Consider the following 26,305-nt stretch of genomic DNA (forward strand, 5'->3'; position numbering starts at 1 on the left):
CTTGACCCCCTTCTTAACTGCTATCATGTGGAATTATTCTGTGATACCCAAAAGATACTGGGTGTGATAGCACATTTCTGTGATTCCCAGCATTTGGGAGGCTAAGGATTGCTAGTTGTAACAGGACCCTGTCTCAGAAAATAGAAAGATATAGATAGAAACACTTGATTTGTTTTTGTGGTAGAAATGGGGAATTATTGGGATATATTGAGTGTGTGTGTGTGTATGTGTATATATATATATTCTCATTTATCAGCAACTTCAGAAACTTTTCCCCTATCCACCAGAGAGGAAAATATTGTCAGTAAGGCATGAAAACTTTTATATAACATAATAATGCCAACTTTGTGATCATGAATTGTAAAGGCATTATATGTAGTAAATGTAGTAATACTTTTCTTTATTGGGACCTCACATAGGCTAGCATCTGAAGTCCATTAATTGTTACTGGATAGTCTTAGTTAATAATCTGCCTGAGTGTTTAGGGACAGGTTGATAGAAGAGGTGGAAAGGAAGAAAGTCTACTGTACTGTAGGAGAAGAATCTGAATTTTGGAGTTAGATGGGTCTGAGTTTTGACTGTCAGCTGCTAGCTTTGTGACCTAATAAAAGTTACATCTTGTTTCAAATCCTGCTTCCATCTTTGAAAAAGAATTTCTGTGTCTACTGGACTGAATGTTGGATTAAGACGAGATAATATTTATTAGGATCTTATTCAAGCTTCTATTAGACATTTAGTGAGTCATCTTTTTTTTCCCCTCAGACTTTCTCCACTTTTATGTTTCATTTGTGGTATACTATACCATACCCTGAGCCAGTAATTTCTAGATTTAATCTGATATTCCACTTGTTGAAAAGCATTTCAAGGAATGTTATCCAACCCTTATGATAATGATAAGATAAAGACTTGTGTGTCAGACCTGTGATGAAAGACTCATTCTGTTTAATCTTTGCAATGACTCTTAAGATAAACATGAGTGTTAGTGCTATTTTAAGGCAAGAAAATAAAGGTTTAAGGGGATTTCTGAGTTTGTCCAGATACTAATAAGCATCAGAGCTGAGATAGTTATCCCAGTTTTAACTGTAAAGCATTCAGATGGGTACTTTTTGTTTTGGTTTTGTTTTGAGGCAGGATATTGTGCTATATATAGCCCAGGCTAGCTTTGACCCCACAGCTCTCCTGTCTTACTTTGGGTTCTGGATTACAGGACATGTAAATAACCAGCCTCAGTTTGCCCTGTGTGTGTTTGTACCTGTTCATGTGGAGGCCAGAGGTCTATCTCAGTAGTCATTTTTTATGAACCTTCCACTTTGTTTTTGAGACAAAGTCTCTCCCAGGGACTTGGGGCTCATCTATTAGACTGGCTGGCCAGTGAGCTCCAGGGATTCTCTCTATTGTTGGGATTCCAAGCACTTGACACTATGGTTGGCTTTTTTAGGTGCTTGTTGGGGATTGAACTCGGTTCCTCCTACTTGTGTAACAAGTCATTCACCAGTAGAGCGCTTGTAAATGTCATACTGCCTTTATGTTTCCACCATTTGGGGGTGAAAATAGTAATTAACATTTATTATTTGTTATAGTCTAATATGCCAGGTACTTTACATGCATTTTAATTTATCCTGTACATTTTTTTTTTTTGTAATCCTGTACATTAACATTGTGGTTGGCTGATCCAGCCCCAAGAAGATTATGCTAAAGTTCCAGTCCTTTTTTTTTTTTTTTTTTTTTTTTCGAGACAGGGTTTCTCTGTGTAGCTTTGCGCCTTTCCTGGGACTCACTTGGTAGCCCAGGCTGGCCTCGAACTCACAGAGATCCGCCTGCCTCTGCCTCCTAAGTGCTGGGATTAAAGGTGTGCGCCACCACCGCCCAGCATCCTGTACATTTTTATAGGAAAATACTCTTGTCTCCCTTCCTCCATTTCATAAGTGAGAAACAGTGAAGTACAGAGATTCTAGTTTTGCAAAAGCCCAAGCTACCTCACTGTGGCAGTGCAAAATGCTACAGCTACTTAGGAAGACCATTTGGCAGTGTTTTACTGTATGTGATACGGTAGTTCACATACTATTTGGTATTTACCCAAAGGATTTGGAAATGTATACCTACACAGAAATTTGTAGTAGCTTTATTCATAATTGCCAAAAATTGAAAACAACTCAGATAAAATTGACAAATTGTGGTACATCCACAGTGGAATGTTATGCACTGAGTTCTCACTGAAAAAGCCAAACCCATCAAGACGATATAAAAAGGTCAGTGGTTGCTGGTAATTAGGATGGAGGGATTTATGAATAGTCAGGTCACAGGATTTTTAGGGCCATTAAACTGCCCACTATAATATTGTAATGGTGGGCCCATGTCAGTTTCATTTGTTGAAGCAAGAATGTGCAGTACCAAGTGTGAACTGAACCGTAGTTTGGACTGTGAGTTGTGGGTGAAGAAGATATGTCAGTGTGTTCAGTGGTAGCAAGTGGACGACACTGGTGGGACCTGTTAATAGGGGTGTATAGAAAATCCGTATAGCTTCTTGTTAGTTTTGTTGAAAACTTAAAAAAACCAACCAAACCAAAAAAAAAAAAGGAAAAAAAAAAAGCCCTTCAAAAAACCAAAACATGATATTTTAGGCTGAATGTGTTTGTGTAACTGTAATGGTAGCATCCAGCAGGCTAAGGCAAGAGGATCATGAATTCAAGGCCAGCCGAGCCATGTGATAGGTTTAAGGACAGTTCAGGGTAAATAGTGAGACCCTTTTTCAAACAAAACTACTCCTACAGTGGAAAAAAAAATAGTCTTAGGAAGTGGTAGAACAGGGTTTCTACCTAGCTAGCTGTTATTTAGCATAAAGGTGTGTGTGTGTGTGTGTGTGTGTGTGTGTGTGTGTGTGTGTGTGTACAGTGTTAAAAACAGCGACTCAAAAAAAACCCTTGGCTTTAAGGAGCTGCTTTTTGGTTTCCATTTTAATCAGGTTTTTATACAAAATTGTAACTACCCTCAAGAGAAGCACAAAGAATTTATTCCCCCAGTACTTCTGGCATTTGGGAGACTGAGGTAAAATGACCTTGAGTTTAAAACCAGCTACTTTGAAAGGTCCTTTCTCCAAAACAAAAAGAAAGAATTAAAGTAAAATAATTTTTAGAACACAACTTTAGTTCTTTTTTTCTTTATGATTATGATAGGAACAATTATTTATTTATGATAATTTATGATAAGATACGAGCAATTATTGTTTGCTTTTCTTATCTTCCATGATAGTTAGGGATTGAAGGTACCATATCTCCTAAGACATAGTTTTCAACAAGTGTATGTGTACGTTAGTGTTTGTGTGCTTGCCAAGTGTTCTACCAGTGAGCTATAACTTACCCCTTATTCTAATTTTTTTTTTTTTTTTGCCTTAGTGAAAACTAGACTAGTGTGATGTTAACTAGGCTATTTGATGATAGATGGTGTTAGCTAATTTGAGGGCTTTGGTGATAATTTGATGGATTCTAAGTGTAATGACCTTTTGAAAGAGAGCCAGCAGCTTGTTCAGATCAATGTCCCTGTCTTTCTCTGTAGTACGACATACTTTCTGTATATTGAGTTTTAGTTTGATACATAAAGGCTTTCCTTACTCTAGGTGAAGTGTAGCTTGGTTCTTGGCTGTTCAGAACTGATGTGAGGGCTAGAACGCCCGCCTATCCTAGCTCTGGGAAGAAGGGTACAGTGAATTGCTGTCCCTGCAAAAGCAAAACAGCCGAAGAAGACAGCGAGAGAAACCAAGCATGAGGGTCAGCAAGACCCCTCGCTGCAGACAGGATACACAGCAGAAACCTGGAAGACACATGAAGCTGGCAGGAGACGCCCTCCATCGAGCTGTCCTGACCTCCACAGGGCAGCCATGCACATACACACAACAACAATAATAAAAAATCAACAATAAAACTGAAGACAGGAAATTTGAACTCTTACACTATGGAGAAAGAACTCAGAAAGTGACTTCATGAATGCATTTTCTGTGGGAAAACTAAACCACTGTACTAGAAATGGAGAGATCATGAAGCAAGCCTTTGGGCATTGACTCTCTCTCTCTCTCTCTCTCTCTGTCCTCCCCCCCCCCCCCCCCCCCCCGCTTCCTCTCCCTCTCCCATAGACTTTTAAATAAATAATGTTTTTTACTCAAAGCAAGGCAACTGGCATTCTCCTCCTACAGCAGCAGTGGCTGGCTTCATATAATAACCAACAGCGTATGGATGCTCAGGCCGTTCTCAGCTGGTTGTCACTACTGCAATTTAAGAATGAATTTTGTTTATTCATGGAAATTCATTAGCAAATAGGAGATGAATGGCCTCAAATTTATCTACAAAGAAAGGCAGGCTTTCTGTATCTCAGCCTGAGAAAAAGAGTCTACATTTGAAAAACAGGATTAGCTAAGAGATAGATTGAGCTTTGTAAGATTACAGTAATTTAAGGTGCATTTCATCTTTTCTTTTTGAGGCTGTGTTACACTAAATGAATTTTTTTTTAAAAATAATAAAAGAGGTTTTTTTTTTTTTTTTTTTTTTTTTTTTTTTTTTTTTTTTTTTGGCTAAAATCAACAGAGACTTGGCCAGGTAGAAATACCACTGGTAAGCAAATAGTAATATAGAAAATGCCTAATAATCAAGGCACTTCCTTCAGTGGCAGATCTAGATAATAATTCATTTTTTTGCACACCTCTTCTAAAACTTAAAACTTGGTATTTTTCAGAGATATTCTTATACCCCCCACCATGAAATTACTAAAGGATTTAGTAGGGGGTAATTAGATGAGTATTTTTAAGTTGGTTTAACCTTTATATTGAGTAGCATTTTGTTCCTTAGGAAAATTGCCTAAATTACTGGTTTGCTATTAGGAAAAATATTTAAATTAGTTTTATTTGGTTCAAAATATAAATGACTTGAGTGTTTGAATTATGATCTAGATGTATATGGAGTAAAAGATTGGTTATATTTTCAGTTACCAGTATAAGAAATCTGATTTTATGTATGTTATATATTTACATTATAAGTGATGCTTGTAAATGAAGAGACTTCTTTTTATTGTCTCCTTCCCTCTCCTATCCTTTCCCCCCTTTTTTTTTTTTGAGGCCATTTCTCATTCTGACTCTGTACTCCGGGCTGGCTTAGAGGTCCGTTCCCTCTGCCTGTGCCTCTTGAGTGCAGGAATCACCAGTGTGAACCACCATGTCTGGGTTTTTCTGTTGCTTTAAAAGCAAGTTTCAAACACATAGTACATTGTTTTTATACTTTAAAGACTTTGACTTGCATTTTAAAATATTTTCTTTGAATTTCATAACTGTGGTAGTATATGGTCATTTGGAAAAATTTTTAAGTGCTTTTATATAGAGTCTTTATACTAGTTAGTATTTATATATTATGCCAAGTAAGTTCTTTATAACTGGGCATCTATTTTAACTTAATTGCTTATGTTGGAAATATTGTTGCTTGTAGATGAATTCTATATAGGGAATGCTAGACTATATTTGAAGATTAGTTAGGACTATAGTTATTTAATCACAAAGATTATTATTATTATTTTTTGGCCAGGTATATTTTCTAACTACTAAATAAAAGATGTCTTTCTATATTGGGCTTGTCAATATAGGCTAATTAAAAACTTGAGTCAGTCTTTAAATTGTAGCATTAACATGTTTATTATAGAAAATTAGAAAGTACAGATAGGCAGAAACTATAAACATTTATAATCTTCCTACAATTCATTGGCAACTATCAATAATACCTTAGCATACATCCCTTTATATATATATATATGTTTGGTTTTTCGAGACAGGGTATCTCTGTGTAGTTTTGGTGCCTGTCCTGGATCTCGCTCTGCAGACCAGGCTGGCCTCGAACTCACAGAGATCCGCCTGGCTTTGCCTCCCAAGTGCTGGGATTAAAGGCATGCGCCACCACCACCCGGCATATTTTTGTATTTTTTGTATACAGCACATACACAAATGAAGCAGATTTTCCCTGATTTTAGATCCTTTGCTTATCTTTAGAAATTCGCCCCTAGCTCTTCAAATGCCCAGCTCTCTTTTACTATATACTATTACTAATTTAGAACTCATTCTAAATTTCACCTCTCAAAAAGACCTTCTCCAACATCCAGACGGCCTTTTTAACGATCTACTACATGGAAGGACTGTAGCTGTTTGATCGTCTCCAGCTAGATTATAAGGCACAAGAGAGTAGAGAAGATGGTGTCTGTGCTGCAGTCAGCACTGTGGTCCAGAGTACCCAGCACATGGTGCGTGCATTCTTAATAAATTCAGGTGAATGAAAGTCTAATCAGAAATGGAATCAGAATAAATGCAGGGTAAGTGCTCTGGAATAGAAGGCAATATCTACTCTTGAGCTCAGAGTACGTACAGTCTAGGAGAGAGGTGGAGAGGAAATGTGTGGAACCTGGAGTGGGAAGTGCCAAGGTGCAGGTGGAGAAGTCACCAGTACAGGCTTGCTAGAAGAGTGGAGTGTGAGCATTGGTTCCTTCACTCTGCAACCGAGAATGGTTGAGGATACGTTTGCAGTGTGTAACTGTCAGAGTTTAATCACTGTGTTAGGCATTTCGGAGGAGTCTACTGTTGTTGTTTTAAAATATACTGTCATGGCTATCTTTGTAGATCTTCCAGTCATTTCTTAGATAACTTTGACTTGGAAGTTTATTTCCTGGATCTGGAAGTTTATAAATATTTTCTAGGCTTGTGGTATATATTACCAAATTGTCACTTGTGAAAAATTTATTTATTTTTTATAAGGATTAAGCGTTTTGGGGTCTAAAGATTTTCTAGTTATCATTTATCTGTAATCTTGGGCAAAATAGCTTTCCCAAGATTATGTACTCTCTGTACTTAGTGTAATATACTTATTATATACTTATACTCTATATACTTACCCAAGAAGTATACTCTCTATACTTCCCTTTGCTCCTCCATAAAACAGTATGGAGAATAACTTCATCAGCTAGAATGTACAAGTGAAATGCTATGTCAAGAGTGCTGTGTCCAGAACCTGGTGCAGAGTAAAGCTTGTCACCGTTGGCTGGGTTTGCCTCTGTGTTTTCTTGCTGTCTGTGTGTTGCCTTTCTTTTCACTTTTTCCCATGGGAAGAAGAAAAGGGCTTCTGTTTCAGTTCCTTTTTTGAGAGTCTTGCTGTAGAGCCCAGACTAGCTTCCAACTCTTTAATCTTTTGTCAGCCTCCCAGATGCTTGAATTACAGGTGTGTGCTACCACACCAGGCTTAAAAGGATAGTGTAAAGTTTGTCTTTTCTGAAGAAAACTGATGATCACTTTTAAGAGACAGCAGGAAAAAGGGGTGAGAAAAATGTAGCAAGACACAAGGGGAAAAAAGATTAGGAGTAGCAAGAGTACTTGTGGAGAATAGTATGTAGGACCAGCAAGGTGAACGAACAGTAAAGTCAGCTTCCATGAGAATGGGAGTGGCAGCCTGTGTCATCAGTTTCTGTTTCCTAGAGTTGAGTTGCCTTTACCCCACCCCACCCTTGCAAGACAACATATATTTTAAAAGCCAATTTGATAGGTAAAAATAGTGTTTTATGGCTTAATTTGTCTTTTTTTGGCTCATCTATGTATACTATAATAGTTAATAGACTGACAACAAACTTCAATTTAGATTTTGAGTAACTGAATAAATATTCCATATGGTGTTTCACACTACTTCAATGTTTTATCTTTATTACGAGTCATATTAAATATATCCTCGGTGTGTGTGTGTGTGTGTGTATGTGTGTGTGTGTGTGTGTGTGTGTGTGTGTGTGTATTGCTGGGGATTGAATCCATGGCTTTGCACATAGTAAGTGTTACATACCACTTAACTATAGTCCAGCAGTACCTCACTATCAGGTTTTTTTTTTTTTGTATAATCTGTGACCCAGAATATTACTGTATTTTAAGATCTTTGTCTCATTTTTGTTTCTAATGATAAAAGATGTAATGACAAATTCTCAGAAGTTAAGAAGTTACTTAATTTTAGATCAAATACCTTAAGACACATGTATATTGACACTGGTCCTAGCAACTAACTTATTTTTAATTATTGTGGCCAGAAACAGCAGATGAAAATGGTAAAACCCAGAGAGCTGATGATTTTGTCTTGAAGAAAATAAAGAAGAAAAAGAAAAAGAAACACCGAGAAGACATGCGAGGAAGACGCCTTAAAATGTACAATAAGGAAGTACAAACCGTCTGTGCTGGCCTGACCCGCATCAGCAAAGAAATTCTCACCCAAGGACAGCTAAATAGCACTTCAGGAGTTAATCAAGAGTCCTTCAGGTATCTGAAGGATGAACAGCTGTGCAGATTAAATTTGGGCATGCAAGAATATCGGGTGCCCCAGGGAGTGCAGACACCTTTCACAACGCACCAAGAACACTCTATTCGCAGGAATTTCTTAAAAACAGGTACTAAATTTAGCAACTTTATTCATGAAGAACACCAGTCCAATGGTGGTGCTCTTGTCCTTCATGCTTACATGGACGAACTCTCATTTTTGTCTCCAATGGAGATGGAGAGATTTTCTGAGGAGTTTCTTGCTTTGACATTCAGTGAAAATGAGAAAAATGCTGCCTACTATGCTTTAGCAATAGTGCATGGAGCGGCTGCTTATCTCCCAGACTTCTTGGACTACTTTGCTTTTAATTTTCCCAACACTCCAGTGAAAATGGAAATTTTGGGCAAGAAAGATATTGAAACAACCACCATTTCAAATTTTCACACTCAGGTAAGGTAAAATTATTGTTCAATTGGATAGTAAATACAATATCTCAACAGTATTAACGTCATTGTGTTGCATAGCACACACCTGCTCACATTATAAAAATTCCTGGTAATAAAAACACTTCAGCCTGTCTGTTCTTCAAATTATAATTCCTAATTGCTAGATCTTTGGTGTAGGACTTGCTACTTGCTTCAAGAAATGCTTTATACATCATTGTGAGTTACTAGATACCGGCTTGAAAATGAGTCCAGACTTCACATTCAGGTAACACTAGTGTAGAGTATATGCTTTAGACGTAATAGCCTCAGGGTAACATTAGTTAAGACTCTGATACCAGAATAGAACACTTAAGGTATTGACTTACTTATTTATCAGGTTTTGCTTAAGTTCTTTCAGTAACTTGTTGGTAGTCTGTCCCAGAAATACACCCATGTGTGTGACTTGGGAATGTCACTGGAGAGACCGCCATTACCTCTGCTCCTTCTGCTTGTGCACTGTTGGAGGTAAAGCATTTTCTAAAGCCTTGCTTGGGCAGTTAGGCTTAAGTCAGCAGGGAACTGTTCCTTTCTCAGCAGTTTTTAGCCAAGCATTCCTTTTGGTGGAGTTAGTTACTGTAGAGATTAAAAAGACTAATGAATCTGAAGGTTTTTAAAACTTTTTGTTTTGTTTGCTTTTCTCAGAAAGATTGTGAATATGAATGGGCAGTACTAGGTTCTGTACTGTAGATATTGTGATTCAAGTTTCACTTTTTACAGATTTGTAGTCTGCTTTTTCTGGTTTTATAGTGATTTACTGCCATTCTTTTTCCTTAAAATTTTTTTGAGGTAAATGAAGTTCCATAATCCGACTCTCAGCTGCTTACTTATAGTGGATTCAAGCCACTTAGACTTGCCTGAACCCTCCTCTAACTTGAATTTTTTAGTGAGTCCTACCATCCTTGCCTCCAACGAGGGGAGTATCCAGTTTAGGTTTATGGACTTCAGAATTTCTCTAATTGAAGTTCTCTCTGCAGTAGAGAGAGCAGGAGCAGCTAATCTGGAGAGGTCGCAAGATGAGTCTGCCCAAGATGTTGGAACTGGATGTGCAGTAAAAGGCTTCGTCTTGGATTTTGGCCTTATTACCACAATCAGGTACCAAAGTACAGACTTTTGTAGTAGATTTTCCTTTCTTTTTCTTTTTTAAAGGAGCTTTGCCCGTTGAAAGTTCAAAAACCCTACTTTTATAAATCCTGCAGAAGAGACAAGAAATAGCTCTAATCTAGTCTGTAGTTACAAAGAAAGGTGTTGCTGAGAGTGGATTTTACTTACATGTTCCATCACTTTTTTTAGATTAGAGAAATAAATTTTCTATTTTGACAGACCAGCAAGCATATCTGAAAAATAAGTCAGAAATTTGGGGGGAGGTGCGGTTTTGTAAAGGTGACTTTTTAACTTTCATACTAGTCTATAGATTGAGTTTGTGTGTCAACAGACAGTAAGTTCTCAGACTAAAGACATCTCAAAATGGTATTCCCTGCTGATTTTTGTCCTCCAATTAATTTTTTAAATGGAGCTAATATTTAAATGACTGTACCAACAACTTACCTTGAGATTCACTTTGTGGTTTATATAATAAGTACTCTCAAAGAATATGTTAGATTATTATGGAATTAGATATTCCTACTTTAGCTACATAGGAGAATTGAAGACTGTGGGTCTTGTTGCTCTTGGTCTTCAGGAACTTAAGTTTTGTATAGCCCATGAAACTTGAAATTTGCATTTGTAAAATCTTTGATGGATGTGGAGGTGGAGGCTAACACATTAGTTCACATTTATTCATGGCGTGTAAAGATGTTTTTACATTCATATCTGAATATTGAAACAACCAGGAGGTAGGTAAAAGCAATCTATCTCTGCTGTCCATTGAAGAAACTGTTCATTCGTTATACAGAGTCATCCATTTAGTAAGTAGAAGAGTCAGGATGGAAACCGAGGCCATCTGACTCCTTACTGTGAGCACTTGGGAAGAGATTGGTGCTTTTATTGTGTAACATTGTGGTTATGAAGTTGTGTCTCAGCTTAAAGTAGGTGAAGCTTTGTTTTTAATCTTCTTTAAACAAATATGCTTAGATTATGGGAATTAATTGAACATTTGGGATTTTTGGAAATCTGTGTTTTGTAGTCTTAGGAACTTCTCTTAAACGATAAATAAATCCAAATAAAAATTGGGGTTTCTTTTTGTTTGTTTCGTGTGTGTGTGTGTGTGTGTGTGTGTGTGTGTGTATGTTCATAGTTTAAACTTGTAACCATAATAATTGTGTGTGTGTGTGTGTGTGTATGTTCATAGTTTAAACTTGTAGCTATAATAATTGTCCATGACAGTATTTCAAGATAGGTTTCAGCTTTTATTGAGCACCTACCAGGTACTGGACACTCTATTCTTTTTTTAAAAATAATTTATTTATTTTTATTTTATGTGCATTGGTGTTTTGCCTGCATGTATGTCTGTGTGAGGGTGTCGGGTCCCCTGGAGGTAGAGTTACAGACAGTTATAAGCTGCCATGTGGTTGCTGGGAATTGAACCCAGATCCACTGGAAGAACAGTCAGTGTTCTTAATCACTGAACCATCTCTCCAGCCCTTGGACACTCCATTCTTAAAAGGACTAACTGGTAAGTTTAGCCTAGTAGGGAAATGAGTAAAGTAGCAATTACAAAACAGTTTAAGAAGAATAGAGGTGTGCACAGGGGAAACCCTGTTATTGAGGGAGCAGAGTTTGTGGTGATTTTAGAAGGCATTTTAAGGCATGCTATGCTTAAGGAGGCTCTCAAAAGTGGATCAGTATTAACTTTGTATAGCCATTCTTAATCAAAAGGAATTTTAGCCTATGCAGATAAATAGTCTTGAGAATGTGCCACATCCAGGCAGCTGCAAACGGCTTGATGAAGCAAAAGGGCGTTCTGATCGTTAAGGGTGGCTAGAGTGAGCAAAGAGGGAGGGAGAGAGAATAAGACTGAGGGGTGGTCAAAAGTGTGAAGAGCTTTATGTGATATACTAAAAATCTTTTTCTAAAGGTAGTGGGTATTATTAGTGACTTTTAATAGGGGCAGTACAACTAATTATACTTGGGAAGATTAAAGGGCAAGGTAGAGAAGGAAAATGAGGAAGAAAGTGAGTTTGGAAGCAAGAAAACTGATTAGGTTACTATAGTAACTAGAGAGAAAAGTTCAATGTCCAAATTGATAGCAGTTTTGGAGAAAAGAATAAGATTTGAGAAATTATTAAATGGAACTTAACTAGGTTTAGTGAAAGAGGGCTAGTTTTAAGATGTGGCTTAGAGAAATAGGAAGATTATAGTGATATGGAAAGTTAATATGGGGCTGAAAAAGCTGGTGTCTGGTAAGGGTTAGGGGTGTGTGACTATTTCTGGCCTGCTATTCAGTTCCCAAATAATGACGCAGAGACTTCTTATTAGTTATGAAAGCTCCGCCTATAGCTTAGGCTTGTTCCTAACTAGCTCATTTAACTTAAATTAATCCATTTTAGTTATCTACATTTTATCCCATGTCATTACCTCTCTTCCATTTTGCACCTCCTGTTTCCTCTCTGTGTCTCCTGGAGTCTCCCCATTTCTTCTTCCCAAAGAACTCTCTGTCCTTGGAAGTCCCTCCTAATCTCTTTCTGCCTAGCTATTAGCCATTCAGCTCTTTATTAAACCAATCAGAAGGCGCCTTGACAGACACATCTTCACAGTGTAAACAAATATTCTGCAAAAGGGGTGCTGTGGTATTTAAGATATCTTTTTGATGTACTCCTAACCTCCACCCCATCTTTAGTGCGGGAAATTGAAACCAGGACTTTGTGTGTGCTTGGCAGGTGCTCTTCTGTGGAGCTTGTAGGCTCCAGCTGTTGGAGATATTTTGAATTGGAGGTGTACATTTGAGCTTATATTTAGAAAGATTTCTTAGTAGCTTCATATGCAGATCTAAGGTTGGGAAATGCAGGTCTTGGATTAATTAACATGTAGGCAAACAAGAGATGGTAGTAGAATGAGGAAGAGGTGAAGGTAAAGGTCTAATATACCTTCAGTAAGTGTGAGAATTTGGGAAGAGACCAAAAAAGGAAGACAGACTAGATGTATTTCCTAGATTTTAATGGTAGTGGAGTGATTAAAAATTATAACATAGTGCAGGTAAGATGGCTCAGTAGTTATAAACACTTGCTATGCAGTCATGAGGCCTGGAGTTTGGATCCTAATCCCCATTTAACTAGCTGAGGGTCTTGTAAACATTTGTAACTTCAGCTCAGAGATCTGATGCCCTCTTCCAGCCTTTGCATATGAAGAGGCATACGTACTGCACATGTGCACATGCACTCACAGACACACATAAAAAGATCTTTAAAAAATGATACAGTGTATGATGGGTCAAGTAAGATAAAGATGGAAAAGTGTTAGGTGTATGAGTTACGAATTTAATTGGAAACATTTCAAGACAGTACTTTGCAAAACACTGGGGAGGTGGTGGTGATGGTGGTGGTGGATTTTAAGTATTGTAAATTATAGCTTTTCTTTAGAATCTTGCTATCAAAATGTGCTTGAGTGTTTTTGGCATCACCACAGTGCTTGTTAGAAACGTATGCTCTTGCTTTTACTGAGATTTTCCAAATCAAAATCTGCATGTCTGAAGATTCCTCAGATGATTTTGTGCACATGAGGACTCACTAAGCTCTGCTTGAAAATTTTGTTCTCTAGCAGGAGTTGTTGTTAACATAAACAGCACATTCCAGGAAGGATTTACTTAATAAATGTTAAGGATGGTAGGTTAAACAGAGGTGGACAATAAATAGCTACCATAAGTAGGCTCAAGATATCCCAAGGTAGTTTGGAACCCTCCTCATTCCAGATCACCACAATCACAGGATTCTTAATAGTCAGTTAGCCTTTTAGAATCTTTAGCTTAACACAGGCACCTCTTTCTCCCCTCAGAACTTGAGCTCATGAAATAAACTGTAGGCTTGTTTTGTGTAAGTAAAGTTAGAGCTTCTATTACTTTTATGTTTTTAAATTATTGTGTTGGGTCAAGCTAGGATCCATGTATAGGTTGTTTTTGAACATTTTATAATCCTCAAATATTTTAACACTCCAGGAGGTAAATTCATTATGTCAGTTGGAACTCCAAACTGATCCTTGTTTGATTACTTAGCTCCTAGGAACTGCTAAAGGCTAGCTTTGTGAATTTGAATTTCTAAAAGAACATGCATTTATTAAGACAATAAGATGTTTTTAAAATTTTTAGGAATACTCAGTTTCTAATTTTTAATTGGTTATTGGCTAAGTATAAATTTGGACCAAAAATGTTTGAATGTTTATGGAATCTTTAGATCAGTTAATGGAGAAATAACATAGAACTGGAGTTAAAGATGGTCGGAGCTGCCATGTGGACGCTGGGAACGGAACCCAGGTCCTCTGGAAGAGCAGCCAGTGCTTTTAACCTCTGAGCCATCCCAGTATAGCCTACATTTCTAACACTCTAGAGGTCACAGGCCTTAAAATCTATGACCTGCACATGAAAATGGTGACAAACTAACAGTATAGTGAGGTTAAAATGAAAATTAGCTTAAACGCCACAGAGCTGGCTCACTTTATAACAACTAAATGGTTGAAGGGCACATATGAAGAAGGATAATGGATGTATATTTTGCAAGGCAAATGTTCATATTTTAAGTTCTGATATTTTTTTTTCCTCAAAGAATTTCTGTACTTAACGATTGAAAATCTCACTGAAGGGCATACTTAAAAAAAAGTAGTTAGACATGTTTTTTATACTGTGTCATTGGCCTGAGTAAGACCATACCTTTTAAACTTTATTTGGGTAGCAGTACTGGCAAATGTTACGTTTATAGTAGTAGTATTCTAAAAAATAGTACTATTTTGTAGGATTGGATTATCCAACTTTATTGTCTTGTTTTAGAGAATAACAAAGAAATTATTTCCCTATCACGGGTTAGGGTAAGGCTTATTAGCTCCCTAACCTTTGATTAGTATATTGACATTTTTAACGTTGATAATTGTGATGAACAGTGGAATTAGTAAAATGGTATGTAATTGGGAAACAGCTAAACCCTTGAAGAGCTCTAAGCACTAGTGCACTGTATAAAAGGGAAAAGTAAATATTTGAAGTTGCTGCCTTTCGAAAATAAAACGCATGCATAGCAGCTCTGATTATTTCCTCTCGTTCTCAGTACAGCTTGTAGTAGACTCACTTGGACCCACTCAGTGCTTGTCCATGGGATTTTATTTATTTATTTTTGGTTTTTTATTTTTAAACTATGGCCATGACATGCTCCTTGCTAGCTAGCTCTTATATCTTAAATTAACCCATTTCTATAAATCTATACAGATATGTGGCTTGTGGCTTACAAGTATCTTTACATCTTGCTTCTCATGGCGACAGCTAGCAGCATCTCCTGACTCAGCCCTCCTCTTCCCAGAATTCTCCTTGTCTGCTTGTCTCCATGGGATGTTTTAAAGAATGTTTTTCTACTCATAGGTCACAAGGTTAGGAAGATTACTGGCTTTTTTTTTTTTCTTTCTGTTTTTTAAACAATCAGCTTAAATAGGCTTCTCCCTGAAGTACAAGTTCTGTGGACAGTGCATCCCTCCTCTACACAGGGTTTTCAGTATGGTACATTTCAAGCTTGGTGTTCTTCTGAGTCTTAGTGGATGGTTTTAGAAGTTGTGTGTATTGGATGCACAGTGGGATTTCTTTAATTTTCAGAAATGGTATAGGATAACTTCAATGTTGAGTTTCTAACCTAGAGAACCATATGTATGTTGATGTAGAGCAGTGTGTACATTGAGAGGTAATTGGTTAATATTTTGTGACTATTACAAACATACCAGGTTCTTTGAGTGCCTGCTGAGCATGGTTAATTCCACAGCCTTCTCCTGATTTTACCAAGGTGGGGTTTTCCCTCTTGCCATTATGCGGTTCTGCTTTCATGGCAGCTTTATTTTGTTCTGCTCAGTTCTCTTTCCTTAACCTGCTTGCAACACTCCTGACATGTTTCTCCTCTACCCGCTGTGCTGTAATATACTTTGGGAAGTGATAGAACTCAGCTGGTTTTTTGCTTTCATTGAAAATGTCATACTCTCAGATTCTTTTGGAGATTCCTATTCATTAGATCTGGAGTAAGTCTGAGATAAGTGCCCCAAATGGTTCAGTGTCTGTAATCAAGGGAATTTTAGAGGCATTGTTTTATATCACATTACCTACCATATTGTAATTCTTTTCATTTGCTCTGTAGGTATAATCTTAGAATTTCATAACATCTTAACTGAGGCATATCTTGTCTAATATCTATATTGTACAAAATTATTCTAAAATATCTTTCTGGGTTGGTAACTTGGGACTTTATCTCTTTATAAGGTTTTGTGAAGACCTGCAGCATTGCTTAGGAAAGTCAGCCTATTTGCCTATTGCCTGTTCTTCAAGACTGAGAATTTGACGTTGTTAGTTATGTGGGGTGTGTGTGTGTGTGTGTGTGTGTGTGTGTGTTTGAACTTGTGTGTGTAGGTCAGAAGTCAACATCACGTGTGTTCCTCAGTCATTCTCCGTCTTATTTTTGAGGCAAGATCTCTCACTGAACCTAGGCGCTCACTAATTTTGCTAGACTGGGCAGCCAGTGAACTAACTCTAGGAGTCACCTGTCTCCTTGCCAGCACTGGGATTACAAAGTTTTGGGGCTCTGAGGTCAGGTACTTGTTCTTGTGTAGCAAACACTGTATGGACTGAGTCATCTCTCAGTCCCTCTTCCCTTCTCAGTCTCTCAGAGAAGATACTTGCATTCTGCATTAACTGTTTTGCCTGTTTGTGTTCTGGATCCTGACCCTCAGCCTGCTTCACTTTGTATTTGTTCATTTGAGACAGGGTCTCATGCTTCACAGACTGGCCTTCAACTCCCTATGTAGCTGGAGATGACCTTGAACTTCTTACCCTTCTGTCTACTTTCTGAATGCTAGGACAGGCCGAGCCTAGGATTTCATGCATGCTAGGCAAGCACTCCATTAACTCACCTATTTCTTGAGCCCCTGTTGTTTTGTTTTAAATATACATAATATAAGCTTTGCCATTTTGGCCATTTAAAGTCTGTGATTCTGTGAAATTATTACATTTGGAATGTTATATAATCATCAGCACTGTCCGTTTCCAGAGATTTGTCCATCATTCCAAACAGAAACTATCCATTTGCTCGGGATCTTCAGTAATAATAAGCCGTCCCCACTTCTCCAACCTTTGCTTCCTCCATTTTATATGAAAAGGGGATAAGTTATGTAAATGAATTGCTGCTTTGTATGTATCCTTAAAAAGACAAGTTTTTCTTTTCCTAAAAGCAAATCTTTGTCTTGAATTTGTAGTTTATAATTTTCACTAATTCCTACTTTGCTATGATGTATATTTTGAGAATCTGCAGTTAAATTTAGGTTCTAGTACTAGAGTGGCTAGCAACCTTGATCATCTGTAGAAGGGGAGAGAGAGAGAGAGAGAGAGAGAGAGAGAGAGAGAGAGAGAGAGAGAGAGGAGAGATATGGGTGGTCACACTGTGCTTTTCATGGTATATTTTTAATCTAGTAGATGGCCCAATGTCTATCACCTTAGACACTTGTTTATACTGGTAGTTCTCCTGGTGACTCTTGTCTGACTCATGTCCAGTTTATATCATCATTTATATCATCATGACTATCACTCTGGTTCTGGGAGCCTGACCTTGAGTTTTTGGTAACCAGTGAGGAAAAAAATAGCCTCTGATAATCCTCATTTCTTTAGACAAAAGGCCTAAATTTGATATACCACCCTAAACGTGCAATAGGTTCAGAGGTCTACTATAGATTCTGGGTAGGTCACGTTAGGCAAGAGAGAAACAGAGCATTCACCACAGCATGAATTTAAAATAACTTGTAACTTTTACTACTATATCACATGCCTTCTTAGAATCCTAGTTTTGGTTCAACAACATTATATAAGAATATGCTTAAAACTCTAGTTCGTTGATTGTCAGCCTCTCTGTGTTAAAGGCATCGAATGTTACAATTCTCTTGTTCTTGGGCATTTACTGTATTAGAATGTTTCTGTGTTGTAGGAATTAAATGTCTATTCACATGTATATCCTGGGATTTCTACTTACATTTTTCTTTTCTAAGATTTTTTTTAACTGCTGTTGGGATTCAAATAAGACCTGACACGTAGGAAGTCTTTGTTCTATGCCATTTGGTTGGTAGTTGAGATCGGTATGGAGTTCTAGATTAGAGGTGATTTTCTTCAGTTTGTAAAGGCACTGTTCCAGGAAGTGTTGCTATTGAGGAATCCATTGTTGTCGTTATTTCTGTTCCTTTTGGGGCTTTTCTATTCCTATTATCTTCCCTCTAAATTTGAAGTTTTCAACATTTCTTATAAAAATTGAGAATATTAAGGGTAATATGCTTTGAGATGAATTTTTTAAGTACTATGAAATGTATCAGGCATATAAAGGAATATAAATAAGTCACAAGCAGCTGGATTCATATGTAACCCAAGAAATGAAACTGCATCAGTGCAGTTGAACTCTGTTCCCTCTGCCTTTTCTATATGGAAATATATTACTCCATTTGAGTACATTTTCTATTACTTCTTTTCTTTTTCCTTCCCTCCCCTTTCCCCCTCCTTTACTCCCCACTCCCATTTACCTCTCCTCCTCTTCTTTTCCCTTCTCCCTCTTCACCCCCCATTCACTCTTTTCTGCTGGGGATCGAATGCCGACTCTTAGGTATGCTAGGCAAGTGTTCTACCGCTGAGCAGTGCTGCCAGCTTTCACTCCTAGTTCATTTCCTTCCCTCAGCCTTCATTGTACTTGTTTTTGCTGAAGTTTTTATTGTTTGTTAGCTCTCCCAATTGATGGTTTAATTTATTTAATTTTTTTAACATTTTTATTACATTGGTTACACACATAAACATATATGGCACATATATGTGGAGGTTAAAGGACAACTTAGGGAGTTTTTCCTTCTATCATATGGGTCCTGGGCCTTGAACTTAGCCCATTAGGCCTGGTGGCAAGTGTCTTTATTCTTGGAGTATCTTCTTAGCTTTAATTTCCTTTTTTTTTCCCTCCGAGACAGGGTTTCTCTGTGTAGCTTTGGAGGCTGTCCTGGAACTCACTCTGTAGACCAACCAGGCTGTCCTCGAACTCACAGAGATCCTCCTGTCTCTGCCTCCCAAGTGCTGGGATTAAAGGTGCGCGCCACCCACACCCACCCACGCCCACCCACGCCCGGATAATTTCCTTTTTTGAGTGGGGACTTGTTATATTGCTGTGGCTGTTTTTAATCTCTTGGGCTCAGGTTGGTCCTCTGATTTTTTCCTTTTATTATATAGTTTTCTTCTTGTATTGTAGATAAATTTTAGCTAAAATGGTTTGAGAAGGTTTGTTTTTGTTTGCTGTTGCTTTTAAAATAGCTTTCTGTTATTCTATCATGAATGTAATGCCCTCTCTTATTCCTCTGTTGAAATTATTTTAATTATTAAATTAATCACATTTTCTCTTATGCTTTCTTACTACAAATTCTGTTTGTCTTAATGTTCTGTTTCTATTACAGGTTTTCTTTCAGAGTGATCTGGTGTTCTGTTCACATGTAAACACGAGTTACCATGAAACTGCAGTCACATAAGAGGGACTTGCCAGTCTGTGACTCAGTAAGGAGTCATAGCATTCTGAGCAAAGCTCCAGTTATCAGGGTTTTTCTCTGGGACTTTTAATTTCTTTAGCTAAGAACCATTACATTTTTTGGCCAGGGAGTTAGACTATCTTACAGCACTCTCTTAGGACTCTTGGAGCTGACTGTGGAAGAGAGGGGAGGTGATTTTCCTTTCTAGTCCCATCTCCTCTGCCTCATTCTGAGAAGGATGCTTGCGATTACCGCTGGTGTCTACTTGGATAATCCATCTCAGTGTCCTTATTTAGTCATACTTTATAGTCAGTTGACATTCACAGATTCTGAGAATTCAGAACCTGCACACCTTTGGGGTGTTTACCTAACCTGTCCCATGCTTCAAATTCATGGTGTCCAAGACAGAAGATACCATCTTCCCACCCAAACTTCCCTTCTAGAAGAGTGAACCTTCTATCTGTTTGTAAAGGATACAAATTAGTAGTAATCCTTGATACTTTTTCCTGTTTTCTGTCAGGTCTAGTCTTTTTCTAAGTCTGATAGTTTAATCTCCTTGGTTTTTTCTATATTGCTTTTCTCTCAACCCCATCTAAGATCAGTTCACCTTTTTTTTAAAAACAGATCCTGCCTCAAGTTTATTTGTAAAAATAGCATGGGGTCCTGATCATCTGCAAACAGTGTGTAGGTGTGTCACACCAGTCTATCTGTCTTCACATTGGCAGACAGAAACCTTTTCTATGGGGGCCTTCACAGGGTCCTGGGCACCTTTGGGAGCCTGAGCTGGAGCAGAGGCCTCTGCATTGGTTTGAACCTTGGGCTTTGGTTGGCTGAGCCTACCACCCTTGGTCATGTAGCTTCTAATCCGCTTCCCGAGCTTGGGGTGAGCGATGAAAGCAAGATGGCTGAGCTTGCGGCTGAGGCCCTTTGGCATCTTGGGCTTCACTGGCCTCTGCATGTGCACTCACTGCCTTTGCATTGTTGGCCTGCATCTTCTTCAGGCCTTTCTTGTTGTGCTTCTTAGCAAAGCGCATGTTCCTCAGGAACTTGGGGTCGACCCCCTTAAGAGTTTGTATCTTTGTCACCGGGGTTTCTTGATGCCATTTCTGTGCGGTTTTCATGATTGGTTGTGTGTGGCGTGGTTCTTGGACTTGGCCATGTCCGAATGGTAACCGGTGGCTCCCAAAGCGCCTGGGACCGGAAGAGAAAGAGCATCAGTTCACTTCTTTTGAGCAGTTTCTTACTCGGAATATTATAGAATTCTCCTAATTGGTGGTGTCCCCCCCCTTTTCCGAACACTAAAAAAATAAAAGAGAAATAAATAGGCAAATATGGGAGTTTGAGGATGTAAACCCATGTGGTAGAAGGCTTGCCTAGCATGCAAAGCCCTGGGTTGGATCTCAGCACTGTTAACTAGGTATGGTAGCATATACCTGCAATCCCAGTACTAGGAGGTGGAGGCAGGAGGACCAGAAGTTCAAGGTGGTCTTCAAATACATCATGTGAGTTATTTGAGTCCCTGCTTTAAAAACTGACAAGCATTAGCTGAGTGGTAGTGGTGCATGTCTTTAATCCCAGCACTAGGGAGGCAGAGGCAGGTGGATCTCTGTAAGTTAGAGGCCTACAGAGTGAGTTCCAGGACAGCCAGTACTATTTCACAGAGAAGCCCTGTCTCAAAACAACAACAACAACAACAACAACAACAAAAACAACAACAAAACCCAAACCTCACAAAAACCAAGCAACCTGACAAGCATGGTTTTCCATGAAGACACGTACTATAGTTCTGTGTGGGTGCTTGAGGTAGGGTCTTGAGCTCTAGAATTGGAGGTCAGCCTGTACATACAGTAAGACTCCCAACTCTAAACGAAGACAGAGGCAAGCTGGGAGCTTCCTCTTCCTTCAGACCTAATGGGTTACCAATTTTTTGTTTGTTTGTTTGTTGGTTGGTTGGTTTGTTTTGTTTTTGCCAGGGTTTCTCTCTGTATCCCTGGCTGTCCTGGACTTTACTCTGTAGACCATGATGGCCTTGAACTCACAGATTTGCCTGCCTCTTGCCTTGCAAGTGCTAGGATTAAAGGTGAGAACCACTATGCCTGTTGATACACACACACACACATACACACACATACACCTTGGAGGGAGTAGTTCTTAATATATTTTTGACTCTTTCTAAACTTATTCTCATATTTTAGCTTAATGTTACTTTGAGGGACATTTTATACTCTGGATTGAGATTCCATACTCTATCATAGTGTCCCATTTTCTATTCTGAAGACCTTACAGTTTGAATTAAGTATTTTAGATTAGTTTATGTCTTTCCCTACTAGACTATAAAAGGAGTCAGGAATAGGTTTGCTATGTCTGTGTTGAGGGCAGTCCCTGACATATAATATAAATTTATAATTCTTACTCTTTGTTTAAGATTATATAAATCTACTCCCTTGTGCTAAAATTCTTAGTCTATTTTTTGTTGCTATTATAAGCTAGTAAAGTCCAGGTACATTATAAAGACAAAAGGTTTATTTTTCGTTCAATATACTAGGTATTCAACAGCAATGTCACTGGCATACGTCTGGCTCTGTTCTAGGTGAGTATGGTCAGTGGCCATGTGGCAGAGGGATTCAGAAGAGGTGCCAGCTCACTTTTATCGGTCTCTTAGGAACTTTCTGTGTCCTGTCTGTCAACTTTCTGTGACTGTGGTATTCTCCAAGGTGATGTTCCATTGTTCTAATTATCTCCACTAAGTTCCACCATAGCCCAGCATCACCACACTAAGACTGAGCGTTTAGCGCTTTTTGAGGGACAAGCCTTTAGACTCAAAGTATTTGAAGGCTGTTGTGTTCTCCTTTAATCTTTTATTAATATTTTAAAATATACTTTAAGTTGTGCTTCTCTCACTTGTATGGTTTGCAAAAAATCACCATGATTATTCTCTTTTGGCTGTAGTGTAGTGGTAGACTTTTTTTCTTAAGTACAGGTCAGGCTATATAATACGCCATTTTCATTTATGCAACTAAAAATACCATAACAAAGAGAATCCAGATTGGTGTCTAGGAAAGGAAGTTTTCTTCTATGACAGTCTGGAGTTTAGCAACACTGTTTCACTTTATCCAGGATCCTAGTTCCTTCTGTCTTAAAGTTTGGCCATTCCTTCCTTATTCTATGCTTGGATGTGTCTGGCTCTATATTATTATCACCCAAGGTTCTGCTAGCAAAGAAAGAGGAAGTGAAAGACAAGATGGTTCCTTATGAAAATTGTACTTCTAACTTGTGTCCTATTGGCTATAACTTAATCACAGGGTATACTTAGCTGCCAGGGAGCCTAGCTCACTGGCCATATGCCCAGGAAATTCTCACTAAAAAGAAGAAATACAGAATACTTGGGAATAATTAGGTTTGCTTGTTTGGCATCAGTTCACACAGTTGGTGCATGTTGACTGTGCTTATAAATGCTGTTCATAGTCTGACTTGTGTTACTAATTATTTAAATAACCTACAAAAATTGCATATTAGAAGTTTTAATGCAAGCAACAGTGTTGATCAACAGCTCTTCTCTTTTCTCTCTCTTTTTGTTTGCTAGAGTATAATGGTTGATTACTCTGTTTCTAGCCTTAGCATATATAAATTCAACAAGTATTTATGTGAGACGTGTTGTATTATAGATACACTGCAGTGAATGATACAGAGTTTATATTTAAACACACTGCCTGATTTTTCATGTGAGTGCTTTAAAGTGGGCTAGGTAAATTTTTATATTTTATGTATTTATTTTAATTAAGAATTTTTTAAGTCATTTTACATACCAAACAAAGATCCCCCTCTATGGTGGTATTCTATTTGTACTGAAATGTGATTTTAATTGTATGGTAATAAATAAAGTTGCCTGGGGGTCAGAGCTGTTAGAACCACAGAAAGAGTGTGGCGGTGGTGGCGCACGCCTTTAATCCCATAGATCTCTGTGTGTTCAGGGATACAGCCAGCATTGGAGACATACACCTTTAAGACCTGGAGGGCGGTACTTACAGGCAGTGACGAGGCAGTCATGTGTTTGGGTTTACAACCAATGAGAAGGCAGAACAGAAAGACTATTTAAAGACATACACACAGGAAGTAGGTCTCTTTCGGAGAGCTAGGACCACTGCAGGAGGAAGGGTAAGATTTTAGCTCTGAGCTCTGACCTCTCGGCTTTCTCTTTTACATTGGTTCTGTGTTTCTTATTTAATAAGACGCTTGGTTACATCTACACCCCTCTTCTCTCCTCTCACCCCTCCAGCCTCCGCCTCCCAACCCACCTCCCATTCCCTCCTACAAGAAGGTAAGGCCTTCCAAGGGTAGATACACTTAGTAGAGGCAGGTCCAAGCCCCTCCCCCTGCCTCAAGGCTGTTTGAGGTGTTCCCCTATAAGTAGTGGGGCTCTAAAAAGCCTGCTTATGCACCAGGGATGGATTTTGATCCTACTGCCAGGGGGCCCCTTAAGCAGATCAAGCTACAACTGTCTCGCTATGCAGAGGGCCTAGTCCAGTTCTACACAGGATCCAGAGCTGTTGATCTAAATTTCATAGGTTCCCACTAGAACAGGAACTACAGATGCAAGGGCTAGGTAAATTTTTCTTTCCTGTTTCTCCTTCTCTTCTTTACTTTTTTTTTCCTCGACAGGATTTCACTATGTAGCCCTGGAACTCACTCTGTAGACCAGGCTAGCCTCAAATTCAGAGATTCACCTGCCTCTGTTTCCCTAGTGCTGGGACTAAAGGTGTGCAGTCCTCACCCAGAAGGACTGCATAGTATTTTAGGACCATACTGCCTCTATCTAAACTGGGGTGTATAAACTTTTAATACAAAGGACTGTATAGTATCCACTCCTATCTGAAGTACTTACTACTTGATTCTGCCATTGTATTAGTAGATATGAATGGGTAGGATGTTTTCCAGTCCAACTTGGCAGTCCTGGGTTAGGTCTGTGGGTTGGAGTTTGCCAATGTCTGGTCTACGTTAACAGCTTAGGCTTTCTTCCTTATCAACCAATTGTTAACTTCTTCAACCAGGTCTTTAGTAAAGATGTGTTCTGGGTGATTTTTCTTGACTGTTTTGAAATGTTATTCCTAGGTTATTGTAGTTGTCTTCTGCTGCAGCTTAGCTGCTTTCTTCTCTTTCCCCTTTCTCTGTATGGCCCCCCTGACTCAGCTGTTTTTCTTTTCTTTTTTCTTTCTTTCTTTTTTCTTTTTTTCTGGAGCTGAGGACCGAACCCAGGGCCTTGCACTTGCTAGGCAAGTGCTCTACCACTGAGCTAAATCCCTAACCCCCTTTTTTCTTTTCTTAATTTTTTATTCGTTTTTACATACTAACCACAGTTTCCCCTCCCATCCCTCTTCCTGTCCTTCCCCTCCCCCCATCTACTCCTCCAAAAGGGTAAGGCTTCCCATGGGGAGTGAACAAAGCTTGGTACATCAAGTTGAGGCAGGACCAAGCCCCTCTTCCCTGCATCAAGGCTGAGCAAGGTGTCTGACCACAGGTAATGGGCTCCAGAAAGCCAGCTCATGCACTAGGGATAGATCCGGGTCCCACTGCCAGGGGCCCTTCAGACAGATCAAACTATACAACTGTCTCCCACATGGAGAGGGCCTCCTTCTGTCCCATGCAGGCTCCAATCAGCTGTTTTTCTGGCTGGACCTATATATACATTTACAGCCCAGCTCTTTGACAGTTTATTTACTGGTCTTTCCTCAAATGTTCCTTTCCCCCTTTAGTGTTTTGGACCTTTGTTTCTCTATTTTTTTTCAAGTCCTGTTAACTATAAATTAGACTTTCTAATAATGAAGTGTGTTTGTGCACCATGTGTTGCTTGTAGAGGCCAGAAATGGGTGTCACGTCTCCATTACAGAGAGTTGTAAGCTTCTGTGTACATGCTAGGAATCAAATATGGGTCCTCTGGAAGAGCAGTTGGTACTCTTAACCACTGATTCATCTCTCTAGACTCTAATTCTTAATATCTACCTCTATTTTGTAATTTATCTTAAACCTTAAATAAAAACATGAGATATGACTACTTTTCTTTTCTTTTCTTTTTTCTTTTTTTTTGTTTTTTCGAGACAGGGTTTCTCTGTGTAGCTTTGGTGCCTGTCCTGGAACTCGCTCTATAGACCAGGCTGGCCTTGAACTCACAGAAATATATCTGGCTCTGCCTCCTGAGTGCTGGGATTAAAGGCATGCGCCACCCCCACCCCCCGGCCTACTTTTATTTTCACTTAAAAAGTTTTTGTAATTAAAATATGATTATGTAATTTCTCTTCTTCTCTTTTCCTCCATCCAACATGTCCCAAGTACCCCCTTTGCCCTCTCTTAAATCCATGGCCTCTATTTCTTTAACTGTTGTTATATATAACTATATATGTATATATATTCCTAAGTATATAAATTCAACTTGCTTAATTCATATACTGTTACTTGTATGTATATGATTTCAGGTTTGGCTGTTTGGTCGTGGATAACCAATGGGGGGGGGGCTTTTCCCTGGGAAAGACTATTTTTCCTGCTCTCAGCATTTCTTGTTACCTGTAGTTCTCTGGTCTAGGGTTTAGGCCCCATGAGATTTTCCTTTCCATGTTATCCATCTATTGGTGTTTTCCTTATTCAGATCTATTTAGGTAGCCATGTTGGTAATATTTCATAGATGTAGCTATTCTGACATTTCTAGGAGGCATGGTGTCACAGAAAACTTCCTGTTCTTTCCAGACCTCCTTCTGCTATGATCCCTGAGCCTTAAGTGTAGGAGTTGGGTTGTAGATGTGTAAGTTGGAACTGAATGCCATACTGTCATTTTCTATGCATTTTAATTGGTTGTGGTTTTCTATAATTTTTTCCCTCTGTTGC

The 26,305-nt window shown here is 38.6% G+C and overlaps 1 protein-coding gene across 1 annotated transcript in view; it reads left to right on the forward strand.

Annotated features, from left to right (window-relative positions):
- Positions 1-26,305, forward strand: part of Rsbn1 (round spermatid basic protein 1) — a 50,793-nt gene that overhangs the window by 6,641 nt on the left and 17,847 nt on the right. The window contains 1 exon segment of the mRNA XM_028859347.2: positions 8,083-8,756. Coding sequence (XP_028715180.1) covers positions 8,083-8,756 — 674 coding nt within the window.

This window comes from Peromyscus leucopus, chromosome 6, assembly GCF_004664715.2.
Source record: "Peromyscus leucopus breed LL Stock chromosome 6, UCI_PerLeu_2.1, whole genome shotgun sequence".
Classification (NCBI taxonomy): Eukaryota; Metazoa; Chordata; class Mammalia; order Rodentia; family Cricetidae; genus Peromyscus; species Peromyscus leucopus.